Source organism: Diadema antillarum, unplaced genomic scaffold, assembly GCF_040938485.1.
Source record: "Diadema antillarum isolate AM-2024a unplaced genomic scaffold, OU_Dant_1.0 seq00001678_RagTag, whole genome shotgun sequence".
NCBI lineage: Eukaryota > Metazoa > Echinodermata > Echinoidea > Diadematoida > Diadematidae > Diadema > Diadema antillarum.
In genome coordinates, this window is record NW_027272373.1 from 89,447 (window position 1) to 103,730 (window position 14,284).

General features: G+C 40.4%; 1 protein-coding gene across 1 annotated transcript in view; it reads left to right on the forward strand.

The window, feature by feature from the left end:
* Window positions 1-14,284, forward strand: part of LOC139711646 (centromere/kinetochore protein zw10 homolog) — a 32,868-nt gene continuing 18,584 nt past the window's right edge. Inside the window, exons 1-4 of the mRNA XM_071623506.1 lie at window positions 1-132; window positions 6,245-6,441; window positions 7,373-7,480; window positions 8,307-8,387. Of these exons, the coding sequence (XP_071479607.1) occupies window positions 96-132; window positions 6,245-6,441; window positions 7,373-7,480; window positions 8,307-8,387 (423 nt within the window). The 5' untranslated portion in view covers window positions 1-95. The remainder of the gene's footprint in view (window positions 133-6,244; window positions 6,442-7,372; window positions 7,481-8,306; window positions 8,388-14,284) is intronic.

The following is a 14,284-nucleotide window of genomic DNA, read 5'->3' on the forward strand; positions in this document are numbered from 1 at the left end:
TGTAGTTTCGATACGGTGCGTCGAATTCTAATTTATGACACATAAACGTGTCACAAAGTGTTTCCCTGCTGTTGTACGACAAGATATCTGCAGTTATGGCATCCTTAGTGACGGAAGTGCTGATGAACACAGGTAATGTAGCCGTAACGTACTGTATGTTGTTTTTAGGGCATCCCTGTTTTAACCAATATAACCGTAATTTGCTTCACTGTGTGTGACGTACCGTTGATAATAAACATTCAACTCGTAGGAATATGCCGGTCCCACCTATTGCATTTCATGTTGTGACTCTGCCTTGACTTTTTGGTGTGTGTGTGTACATCAGTTCGGGAAACCCACTCACAAGGGGGGCCCCTCCTTATAAGTAACCCGTCCCCCTTATAAGTAACCCCGTCCCCCTTATAAGTAACCCCCGGGGCACCCCTTATAAGGAGTCTCCACGCTTTTTTGCAATGCAACGCGAAAATGAAAGGACTGCGGCAATTCGCTTGATTATGTCCATAAAGCTTCACAAGTTTCCTAGTTACTCACGAAATTTGAGCAAAATCGGTTTGAGGCATCATATCTAAAATCATGGATTTAAATGCGATGTCAAACGACCCATGCGAATGCTGACATGCGAGCGATTACTGGCGTGAGTGTCGCCAGGCGCGGCGGCGCGGCAATGCTTGAGTGCAGACGTGGCGACTGAGTACGTACTCAGTCGCCACGTCTGCACTCAAGCATTGCCGCGCCGCCGCGCCTGGCGACACACGCCAGTAATCGCTCGCATGTCAGCATTCGCATGGGTCGTTTGACATCGCATTTAAATCCATGATTTTAGATATGATGCCTCAAACCGATTTTGCTCAAATTTCGTGAGTAACTAGGAAACTTGTGAAGCTTTATGGACATAATCAAGCGAATTGCCGCAGTCCTTTCATTTTCGCGTTGCATTGCAAAAAAGCGCGGAGACGCCTTATAAGGGGTGCCCCGGGGGTTACTTATAAGGGGGACGGGGTTACTTATAAGGGGGACGGGTTACTTATAAGGAGGGGCCCCCCTTGTGAGTGGGTTTCCCGAACTGACATACAGTGAGTGGTAAAAATTTACTGGCAGTAAACTTAACGTAGAAACAGATCTAGGCGCAAGTTAACTGCGACCAGCGCATCTACGCATTGTAGCAGATATGATCATGACAGGCGAAGTATAGCGCCTAAATATCAATATGAAATCGCAAAAATTCTGTAATATGAAGACTTACAGGTGAAGTTATAATGATAATGTTGAAGACTGACTGCGTTCAACTTTTGGTCCTGCCAATATTCCATTTCTGCTCGAATTGATGAGTTAAATACGACTCGGTCAAAAGGAACTTGGGAGAACGACATCTTATACAGTCAATGGATTTGAAACTTGTGCGCACGCGCTGGCCGTCAATAACATTTGTACAGCTGTAGCTTTATGGCAAGGCCGTATCATACTGTTGTGACAAACCCTCTCGCTGTATATTGCGTTGCTTTCTGGGTGGGTACGCGCGCGCAGGCCTTGTCAGAAGGCTAAAAGCATTGCGACTCCGCCCAGCACATGAATATTTACGTGCGCAGTGTACTGCATACTGATTTCGAAAATGGTGAATGGGATGGGGAGCTAGGAGATGGACCTGTAAAAAAAAACGTTTTTTCAAGATCATTGGACCAGTGTGAACAAGAACAAGGTGAACGTATGGTAGGAATTAGATAAGAATCTTATGTATACTATAAAAGTAAGTTTTTTTCTAGTGAAATTCGAAACTTACGGAGGCGCGAAAATCTGTGACAGACTGTGTATGTTTTTCAAGCTTACCGATATAGCACTCTATTGACTCAGGACGCTCCCACAGTGTGTAACTGTGTACACGGAGCGTCCCGGGGTTAGGCGCAAGTGTACCTTCGCACCTGTGCTGGCTCGGTGCGAAACACTTTGAGACCCCATTTTGGCGCAAGTGTACCTTCGCAGCTTCGCACCTGTTTCTACTCTACTTCTCCAGTAATGATCTCCAAATAGGGTAAGAGCACCAGGGGCAGGGTCGGTCAGCTACTGAGTATGGTTGGGTGTTTATAATACCGGCCACCTAACGTTTTTCTATCAATAGAAACGTGAAAAATTTCACAATTTGCCTGAAATTTTACTCACGTGTGGAGAAAATACTCCGGATTTACAAGCGTGCACTGAAAATGCGATCTGAGGTACGCGCTCTAGATGGCGGCTTCGAACGCATGGGGTGTCATTTTTTCCGCACTCAGTTGCCCTGTTCATTTCAACCGACCACCCTGACAATACATATAAAGGGCACTTAAATGCGTTTTTTCGACAGGCCGCTGTTTTTTTTCTAGCCGTCATTTTTTTCCCCAATAATATTTGAATATATTTTGAATCCTTCGATATTACTTTTGAAGGACTGTTCGATGAATTTGAATTGATTTTCATTAGGAAACTTTTCATCGTAATTGAAATAAATTAGATGAGTCGGTTTGTTTTTTCACATTCATTTCTCGTTTCTGCTTCAACTCGTACAGTCGTAGCGGGCGACAAAATAATTATGTCATGTGTATGTGTAACGTGTGTGCACGATCGTACAAGTGGCGGTGACAATTTTGCGGTCAAAATCGTCAAATTTATTACGGAAGGATACTCTACATCTAACAACGAGTCAGTAAAGGTAGGCCACTGCCGGCCTAGTTATATGTAGTTACACGATAAATCTTATTCAATTTTGCTAAATTTCGTTAATTTAGAGGGAATACTTATTTGTTTTCGCCTCATTTTACTCGGTAGCATAGCCCAGTGAAGAATCGAACACCGTTGCGCGTAGTCCCATGCGTACATTTTCTTTCTGTACGCGCAATGCCATTATAGTGCGCGGTCGGTTGATATGGACCCGGTCGGTGTTTTGAACACCTACCATACTGTTTACTGCCACTGGTATTCGGTCACTTATCACTAGTCACCAGCCAGTAAGTTCAACTGTCACAACACACGCAAATCACATCAATTCACATTCTTACACACTCGTTCACAACAGGAAACTCCAGTAGCCCCCTTCAAAAATCCATTCAAAATCCCAAATTTTACTGTCAAAAGTGCAGAATTGGCGCAACTTTCCAAAAGCGCATGCGGATAAGGCCCAGTTTTAAGAATGCGGGTCGCCGAAAAAGCACTAAAAATCGAGAAATAGGCCGTTCTCTCGCGGGATCTTTTGCTTATCGCAAGCTTGGAGTGTGATGGTATCTTCGAAAACGCAAAAGAAAAACAATATTTCTGTACGTGCCGATACAGTGTCTCGATGTACAAGGGTTGAATGCAAGTGCCGATTCCCCAGTATTCGGTCACCAACGGGTGCCGCAACGTCCCCGATGCAATTTTGCGCCAACAAGGTAGCGCTCGTGCGCGCGCATTTTTCAGCTGCCTTGAACATGCATTGACTTTGAACGCGCATATCGCGTGACCGAATACTGGGGAATTTTCAAGGTGATATATTTTGGGATTTTGTGAAATTCTGTGTGATATTTAACAAAATGAAAATTGTGATTAAAGAAATTTGATATATATTTTACGTACATTGCTGTAGATATGATGTATGTATGTATTATTTTAGTTTGAAAAATATTGCAAAAAAGCTTAAGTGACAGAATACTGGGGATGTTACCCTAGATCTCCAAATAGATCTCTATCGGCACAAATTCACCCTTGTTATTCAGTAAATTAACCTAAATAGAACTGTACGTGGTCAGACTCATAGTCTACAAGAGATCTGGGATCTTTGACTAGCCCGACCAGATGCCGTGGTCTGACGGTGTATGATACACATATCTACTATTATAAAACCTCTCGAACACGGCCACACAACAACAAAACCGTTGAAAATTTCTACATTCTTATCACAAATTCTACGAATCGGTCACGTGAATTGAGATGCTTGGACTATGAGCATAGTATTTCAATCCATAGTGAGCCCTCACGCAACATACACTGAGCAAAAAAAGTCCAATCTGAACCCTGAATGCTGTGATCATTGCATCGCTGAGCGATTCAAAATAAATCTTTCCCAGCTTTGAATGATGCAAATTGCGCTGCTAGGGTTTGTACGCCCGCGGGGTCGACAGCGCCCCCTTTGCCCAGTGCTGCGCCGACATTTTGAATCATTTCTGTGATTTCTATGATTTTTGCGGCGTACAGGATTAAAAAAGGTGTCATTTTTGGTAAGTTGTGAAATATGTATGTCAATATTAATAGCTGAAAGCGGTAGCTATAAATAGATAAAGTTTTCATCTTAAATGTAGTCTTGGTAACAAATATGGTGCTTAACATAACAATGTCGGAATTTCGGAGCTTGGGTATTTGTTCCATGTTCATTGTGTCACTGCCGGCAACCAGGGACAGCCTGGTCCCACTGGTTCCTTTTTTTTTCGGACATGTTTGTTAATTTACAGATCAGCAGATGCGATCTTAACAAATTTGATTTGTAGAGGGAGACAAAGTGAAGAAATTCGCATCTGAACTTCACCCATCTGAATAATATCTTTCTTTCATATAGGCTTTACTTAGTATTATGTTCTTTTACCCTACACTTGTCTTATGATCACATTTTTTACAATCTTCTTTTATTCACACTCATAAACACACACACACACACACACACCCTTACACACACGCACGTGTGCGCACGTGAACACACACACACACAACATGAACAGCCCCAATCCTTAATTGCATTCAGATTTTTCAAATTCATGAAATTCTTCCATCGAGATGTTTTTCACTGCAACAGATTGACAAATTGCCCTGATACATTGACGTAAATAAGCACTGAATTGACAGTGTTTTAGTAGTAGCCATAATGAAAAATCATCTGCATACGTACTCGAGCAGGATTTGAACCTACAACCTCCTGATCTCAGCAAGTGTTGGTTCTAATCCTTATAGAATGCAGCGGGTACTGCATAATTATTCAAATTCATGGAATGAATCTGTACTCGAGCTGCTTGAGTACGTACACCCATATGGGGACATGATGTTGCATGTTGAGAGAAGATTTCAACTCTAATCTTTCCATTGAGGTCATTTTTCTGGTCAGCATAATACTTGCAATGAAGATGAATTTTGTACCTTGTTCCGTTCTTGTATTTATGGGTTGACGCCACGGGAACCCAGGTATACCAGGTTCCCGTACGTATGCATATGGACCTGGTGAAATAGGAATAAAAAGCTGTCTCTCCTAATCATAGGGCCAGTGATTTTTCTTTTGTATCCACAGTAGATATCTCAAATTCTGCATGCCCAGAAAATCACTAAAAATACTTTATAGATATATAGCTTATTTCTATCACTCACATAAATTTGAGCCCAAAGGTTTTTAGAAGCATTGACACATATGTCAACTTTCATGTCATTCCTCGAAACAATTTGCTTTTCGCAAGCAATTGCTGTTTTATAGATTTACATGCTGCCTACACATTCTGAAACTGAGGTTGGCCGTTTTTTATTTACTTTTATTGCATCATGTCTTTCAAGTATTAAACTGGGAGCTAAAAATCAATGGACATGTACAGAATGCTTCATCATAGCACGTTAGAAAAAAAGTTTTATATAAGAAATGCAGTTTCTAAAGCATACACGAACACACACAGACATGGATGGATACACACACACATGCTTGTGCACATTTCTCAACCGACTTCTTTCTACTTGCCATAATCATTGATTTTTAGCTCCTGATTAAAACAAATGTACATCGCATGATTTTAGATGGCTAACTTCAGTTTCAGATTGTAAAGGCAGCAAATGTCATGACTGCTTACAAAATTGGTGAAGAGTGTTTTTAACAGTGACATGAAAGTCAATGTCAATGCTTCGAAAACTGATTTGGTTTCAATTTTTGTTTGATATTGGAAATGAGCTATGAAGTAACTCCTGTGATAGTGGTGCAATTTGGTGTACCATAGTGGAATTCAAGATACGTGTTGTATATACATGGATATGAAGGTATATTAGCGGCATCTCTGATGATATAATACTACCATTGCTAATCCAACACATCATGTTCTTTTCTCTTGTGTGTAGTGAAAAGTTATTATTTTCATTTAGTAATAATCTTTCTGACTTACAATGGCAGCACACAATGACCACATATTCAGTGAAGGCTAAACTGGCCTGATGCAGATTGTCTACAGAAGAACATTTTTATTTTATTTTATTTTTATTTATTTTTTGTCCCATTTGACAGGTTTATTAGAGAAGGAAGACCTAGCCACACGCATTGATAAGGTCTCTACGCAGATCAATGAGTTGAAAACTGAGATCAACCTGGCTCAACGTCAGCGCTATGTGGACCTCACTCCCTCTATGGACAACATTGGAAAGCTCCACGCCCGGGTCAAGAGCCTGGATGCTGAAATGCAAGATCTCAGCAACAAGTTACAGGTGATTTTAAAGCAACAACAACAACAAAATCAAACAAATAGAGCGAGACATCACTTGGGTCTCCATCTCTAAGTAATTATGAAGACTTGCACAAGATTGCTTGTATACCAAAGTTGTAATGTACTTCATGAGCTTTTCTCCGCGAAGCTTTGTCAATATGATATTATGGTTTTCTGCAGGATAGCAATGTATGTACACATGTGGACTATTTTTTTTTTTTTTCAGATGAAGCTTTATAGGGTTGTACGTTGGAAATCATTCAGATCAATATTTTTGTAAGAATTCTGTGCAGAGGTTCCAATACAAAACATAAATTTACACATTATTGCAGGGTTTTTTGATTGCTTCCCCCCCCCCCTCTTTTTATTTTTTACTTATCCCAGTGATAATGTACATTGTACAAGACGAAATTTAAGAAAAAAACAGGGATAAAGCTTCTCTTAACAATGAATGGAAAAAAGCGTATCTTATGAAGCAAGCATATAACAGATTGGAGCAGGTATTAGCATATAATGGGCAGACACTAAGATGATAATAGCACATGTGTGTTGAGTAGTGGTTTAACATCTTGCGAAAATGTCCATGCTCTCATTCACAAAAGTATTTGTACTTGCGAAAATAACAGCTTATAAATTATATTAATTGTAAGTTCAAAACATTTGTCATCCTTTGATTTCTTACTGTATTTCACTACATAATGATATTTGACTTTGCTGAAACATCATTATCAAACCAACTTGGACCCATGAGCCATTAAAAAAAAAAAATAAATAAATAAGTGAACAAAGAATGTATATAAACAATGATGACTTTCTTTTTAAATTGATATAGGCAATTTTGCGGTGATATTTATTTCAAATGACAAATGACATTCAGGACTAATAATAATATGTTGCTCCTGTGACTTGCATCCTTCCATCCTTGATCTCAGGGGGATATAAGTGTGAAGCTGAGGACATCAACGAGTGATGTCCAGGAGCTGACCAAAGAGATGGACAAGTCAAATGCTACCATAGCAGTCCTTGTCAGTCTGTGTGAGGTGAGGCCAATGTATATCTGTGTGTTTGATAAGACTCCTGTAAGTCCACCATCCAACGTCCTGCAAATGAACTCGGGTCATGCCTTGTCTGCTTATATTTGCACCTTGACATGAAATACCAGTAGAAGAAATCACGCAAATCAGCTTGTTAGAGTGGCATTGTACCTTGTCAAACATGCTACGCATATGTACATTAGATTACAAAAGTAAAACATAATTACAGCTTTGTCATTGTAGGTAACACGACATATTGTTTGGGGGGGGGGGGGTTTCATCCATGAAATTCTCTCTCAAGTTTGAAAAGCCAGAATATGCAAATTATACCATGAAGTTTGGAAGAAAAAAAATAATGTAAAGCTGTAAAATTTGACCTGTGTACTTATGTTTTATACATTTTAAAGCTGTCATCCAGAATCATATAAGATCTGTCAGATAAATCAGAATGTAGCAACTAAGACTTTGTAAAGACACATTCATTTCTGATGTGCTGAATTCAAGGGAACTTATGAGTTATTTCTCTGTAATGTATCTTGTTGAAATAGCATGTACATGTACAGCTGCTGTATAACCCATTCCCCCTGCGGAGCCCCAAGAATACAAGTGTATAAACCACTGATGGGGCTACCTGGGGTAAAGAATACTGAATAGATAATTAAAATAAACAACATTAATGAAGGAGAGAGGAATTAATTCTTCTATTGCTGGTGTGAGTAGTAATGTCCATCCTGAACTACTTTGTTGTTAATTTGTCAGAAGATTCTGCACTGTATTAATTAGTGTTTATGAAACTTGTCTTTATTACACTTGTGGAACTTTCCATCTACAGGTTCACAAGAATCTAAAGGAGTTTCACTCTGTGCTAAAAACTGAAGAATTCATTCAAGCTGCCAGTCTTCTTGATTCTCTGGTGAGTATAATGTGTATTACCAGATTTTGTGTTGTTTTAGATAATCATTATATTATTCAGTTTTTTCTTCTTTTTTAAAATTTTTTGATGAGCATTGCTTGAAAAATGTTGCTCAAGTCATATTTTATAATTCTGATCATGTTGCCATGACACTTAGAGCTAAACTCATATGCATAATGTATGTTACAAGTCCTGTTGGACAATGTAATTGGTAGTTTGCTCATGTGCTGTGTTTCTCTATGTTGTATCTGGTTGTGACATTGTTATACCCCCGCCAAACGAAGTTTGAAGGGGGTATATAGGAATCAGCGGACGGTCGGGCGGTCGGGCGGTCGGTCGGGCGGTCGGTCGGGCGGTCGGGCGGTCGGTCCGTTGCAAATCTTGCGTCGCGAACTACTTCCTCAGTTTTCAACCGATTCCGATAAAACTTGGCACAGATGTGTGCCTTGGGTTGTAGATGTGCAAGACGTATTTTTTGACAGTACCCAAAAGTACGTTGCCATGGTAACGGCATATTATGGGCAAAAATGGGTACAAATCTTGCGTCGCGAACTCCTCCCACAGTTTTTGATCAATTTTTATGAAATTAGGTACAGATGTTCATCTGAATATGTTAATGTGCAAGACACATATTTCCGCAGTGGCAAAAAGTGCGTTGCCATGGTAACGGCATGTTATTGGTAAAATATAGGGCAAAATGCTTCATGGCAAAACTGCTTCATCAGTGTTCTTCCAATTCTCATGGAATTCATATTGAATGTTTGTCTTAGGATATAGGTCAGCATGACACATTTCTTGACAGTGACAAAAAGTATGTTGCCATGGTAACAGCTCACATATTATGAGCCAAAATTATGGAAAATTTTGTGTTGCAAACTACTTCCTCAGTTTTTGCCCAATTTCCGTGAAACTTGGTACAGATGTGTGCCTTTGGTTGTAGATGTGCAAGACGCATTTTTTGACAGTACCCGAAAGTACGTTGCCATGGTAACGGCATATTAATGGCAGAAGATCAAGGAAAGATCTTGCGGATTTAACTACTTCCTCAGTTTTTTGACCAAAGCTTATGAAATGTGGCACACACCTTGATCTTGGTGGGAAGATGTGGAAGACATATTTTTCGGACGTGTCGGAAGCTGCGTTGCCATGGTAACGGCATATAAATGGCAGAAGATCAAGGAAAGATCTTGCGGATTGAACTACTTCCTCTGTATTCGACTGAAGCTCATGAAATGTGGCACACACATTGGTCTTGGTGGGAAGATGTGCAAGACACATTTTTTGGACGTGTCGGAAGCTGCGTTGCCATGGTAACGGCATTTTAATGGCGGAAGATCAAGGAAAGATCTTGTGGATTGAACTACTTCCTCAGTTTTTGACAAAAGCTTATGAAATGTGGCACACACAATAGTCTTGGTGGGAAGATGTGCAAGACATATTTTTCAGACGTGTCGGAAGCTGCGTTGCCATGGTAACGGCATTTAAATGGCAGAAGATCAAGGAAAGATCATTCCTTGGGTAAGACTGTCGTCACGGGGCGGGGGTATTAAAGGGGAAGTCCGGACGATTATCAGTCGTTTCGTGTGTAAAGAACAATATTTCATGAACCTATTACCCTTTTCCCGACGAGAAAAGACCATCAGATACATTTACTATGATTTTTTTTTAAAATAAGGTAATTCTTCATGTTCGAATCCGTCGCGAGCTGCCCTTCGTACTATCTGTCCCAGGATGCATTGCGCGTGACGTATCGGGCGCAGTTTCCTCAGCTGAGAGCACCGCGAGCGAAGCCCAGCTACGCATCGATCTCCCATTGCACTGCTGACTGCGGGCGGTATTAATATGTGTGCCTTGTCGGCGCTACTGCAGGAGACCGTACACCGATTTAGGAGTGCTGTTGCCAAACGCTGTATTCCTTTATTCAAATAATCTTCGTTATATATCTATATAAAATCTTCAAAGATTAATGTAAAATAGTTGCAATGCTATAACATTTTCATTTAAATTGAAATATGTATGTATTATAATACTGCCGTACTTATTAGTGTCCACCCCATCACTTACAATGCATTAGCTGTTGTCGGGCTGTGCAGGCATACATTTACGTCTGCTGCTGCCAAGTGCTATCACAATCCGCGATCGTTTTTTCGACTTCTGAGTGTGAACAATCTGAAATCAGTCTGTCAATGTCAGAATTATTGCCTCTTTTGTTGTCCGAGACTGTTGAAAAGTGTGTCTGACGGTGATAAAATACGACAGTATACATGTAACTTGAACCGAGGAAGAAACGCCAGCACCAGCTTGGTACCGCCGCCGCGCCGCGCCGGTAACTACGACCAGCAGCTTAATACACACAACGTAATCGGGCTGCGTGTTGTAGCATTCAGGATCATGTAAAGGTAGTATCGTGGATAGATATCAATTTAAAATCGAAATATTTCTTCAATTTGAAGACTTACTAGTAAAGTTGAAGTATTGACAACACCCTAACACTTGACACATCGGCATTTTTTTAATGAAGCAATAGATCATGCCGCGTGCATCCGCTGTGTGGTCAGAGACTGTTGAGCGGTACGCTACTACCGCTTGCTTGGCCCGTATCACCGTTGCTCAAGCAGGGCTCCCCCGAGCCAGCTGACGCTCCAAGCAAAAAGCAATGTGAGGAGGAAACGTCACGCTGTCACGTGATCTTTCTCGCCGGCGTACAGAAATCGAACGGTTACGATTCAAAATTAGTGATGCTAAAAAATCGATTGTGGCGAGTTGGGAGGGTCTTTTTCAATGAAACTTAGTCATTATGGTCCTTTATTTATGTAGATTTTGGTTAATTTTTTTCAAAATCGTCCGGACTTCTCCTTTAATCACCTTAAGTGATATTTCTAGTTGTGATTGTAAAGGACAAAGGGAAGGATACTTTAGGTATTATGCCTTTTAAGTGCTAGGTATTATCAATATCATTGGTTCAAATTGAAACAATATGCATCCATGGACAATATTCATGGGCTATGACACTTATGTATCCTGAGCTTCATATCAGGATTTTTAAAGTCCCCATAGTGCATGCAAACAATATGGAAAATATGCAGCAATACATCTTGTCTGTTGCATGAAGTCAAGGGTATTGTTGATTGCAACCGTTCTAAAACATGCTCCTCATAGGATCAGGGCAGTCCAATTGGGATGGTTTGTGAACTGCTTGTTTAACTCTTAACGTGCCATGGTCGCCGAACGGCGACCTTAGTCCTGACGTGCCATGGTCGCCGATCGGCGACTAAGAACAGCGAGAAAAGCATTGATCATTAAAGTTCTTGTGGTACCGTAATGTGTTACACCAAGCAACTGCCAATGATATGTACTGGTAGCTGATTAGCATAGCCATCACTTCCACTAAAAATATGAGCATGCTTACATAGGAAAATTTTGAGTAAATACATGATTTTTCATCTAGATGTATTTTTTTCACATCGGGAAAATCCGCAGCGGGCGCACCCTCTGCGAGATGTGTATGGATCAAAAGTCTCATAGGTAAACCACGCGTGTGTATGCTATTGACTCTACGTGTATTGTCTATGCGCTTCCACTTACATTGTTCCGCTTGGACGCTGTCCTGCAGGAAGCTGCTTTGATTTTGTCCCTCAAAGAGGGTCAGCTTTCGTTCGTCGGTCAAGTCTTTCATCCTTTTGTTTTGGTGAACGTCACTAATCGTCCCCACGCTAGCATAGGAATTGCGCGTGGACAAAGGCCTGCCGATTTCAATAGAGTACGCCCGCCCGCGGTCCGCGTAGACAAAAGGAGGATTAGCAGGTTCTTCCTTCTCAGGTGGACAAAAGACACTATTCCAGGGCCCGGGACAATTACTTTAGTTTCAAATACAGGATCTGGGACTAAAGGACTCAGATTTGGGAATGAATTACTGAGGCAGAAAGAGAAATTGCTAAGACAAAATAAACTGCTAGTATCTTTGGAATCATACAATTCTAGAAGGCAATTTTGTTATCATTTGAAAGAGGAAATGTTGCTCTAAAACTTTCTCACAGAGTCAAGGGAGCATTCCATTGAAGAAAAAACAAGACTGACTCTTTTTTTTCCATACTACACAAAAATTTCTATTAATTTTTTTGATGTATCAAATATTTCTGCAATATTTCAGATTCAGATAGATATTGTGGCAAACTGACTGCATGACACCAAAGAGCAAACATTTCTTGATATATGTTGTGTAGAACTCAATTCAAAACAGTCAATAGTTTCAGAGATATGGCAGTTTTAAATGTCATTGTCAGTCCAGTTTCGAAACGTTCTGGCGTTAGGTAAAAACCTCTGGCACGTTAGGGGTTTTGGGCCTGGCACATTAAGAGTTAAGAAACCAGTTCATTACCTCCGCCAAAAGAGGAGGTTATGTTTGCGGTACCGTTGGTTTGTTCGTTCGTTCGTTCGTTCGTTCGTTCATTTGTTTGCCCGTGTGCAAAATAACTAAAAAAGTAGTTAACAGATTTGAATGAAACTTGCAGGAAAGGTTTAGAATGACACAAGTAAGAAACGATTAGCTTTTGGTAGTGATCCGATACTTTTTTGGGAAATTATGAAGGATTTTTGATATATTGGCAGGTAGGGTCAATGAACTTGGGAGGTCAGGCTCCGCGTATTTGAGGTTTGCATGCGCGCACTAAGGTGCGTGCTCTAGTTTCTGCAAGGCCGAGGCGCGCTGTGCAGCTGAGGGTTTATGACGTAACAAAGGCTTCTATATTGGGAAATCAGGCAATTTTTCAGCATGTATAGACCTATGGGTGGAAATCACTAATCTCTATGGAAGAGCCCAAAGAGCTTTTCCCCATTTGTAGAGAGGAGTAAAAAAATCTCTTTGGGAAGAGCAAGATCATCGGTGGAAAGTAACTGCTTGGCGGAGGTCTGCGCTCTCAGAGTGTTTTTCTAGTTTGTTCTGTGCTGTTGGTTCATAATGTGTGTAGAAGAAAGGCAATCTACATGTACATATAGTCTCTTCTGGAAGAAAAAGTCATAGACCACAGCATTGTAGAACAAGAGTGTGTTGTTCAGATTGATTTTTAGCTCAGTGATTTGTGGGATTTAGTTCTTTTTTTTTTCAGAGTAGATAGGATATAGAGCTTATGTCTGATTTTTCCTGTCATATTTGACAGGAATGTGAAAGTGAGTTACAGCTGGAATAATCTTGTGAGTCCCATGAATATATGTGATCATGCATCACAAAACCAACAAAAAGTCGCACCCCTTGATTTTACGTGAGGACTCCAAAAAGTTGAAGCGAGTATTTCATATTAATCTGAAAGAGCTATTCTTCTTCTACATTATTCTTAAGTTTGGGGTCATAAAATGAATGGGAAAGTGTGTTTTCAGCAGTTTTTGTACTACCCTTTTTTGTAGAGTAGTGTGATCAGGTAGAGGTCCCTTTTCATTTCTTGAAATCCTTTGCACACCCTTCACTTTCAACTCTAATAACTTTCGAAAGGAAAGTGCTACCACCTTCAAATTCAGCATTCAAAATATGGACAGATAGAATGTGTCTATACAGCATGCTTGATTTCAGCTGAATTTGATAATCCCTTCATTGTATTTGCTACGGTGGTTTACATCCTGTTTTTTTGTCCCATTCATAGCACAGCCAACATGGTTTGGTAAAAGATTCAACGCTTGAATAGACCCTGTACTTTTCTCAGTTCACACTTTTCCAAAGTGTGTGCTTTCTCTCCAATATTTCAGTACGATAGGAGAGTCCATATGAATTGAGTTGTACATCATTTTAAAGCTTAGAGTCTGCTCTTTCACAATCTGCCTTTCATGTCTGGCGACTTTTTGTTGGTTTTGTGATGCAGGGTCACATACAGTGTATATGCGCTCAACTCCAATGCTTTCATTTTGTA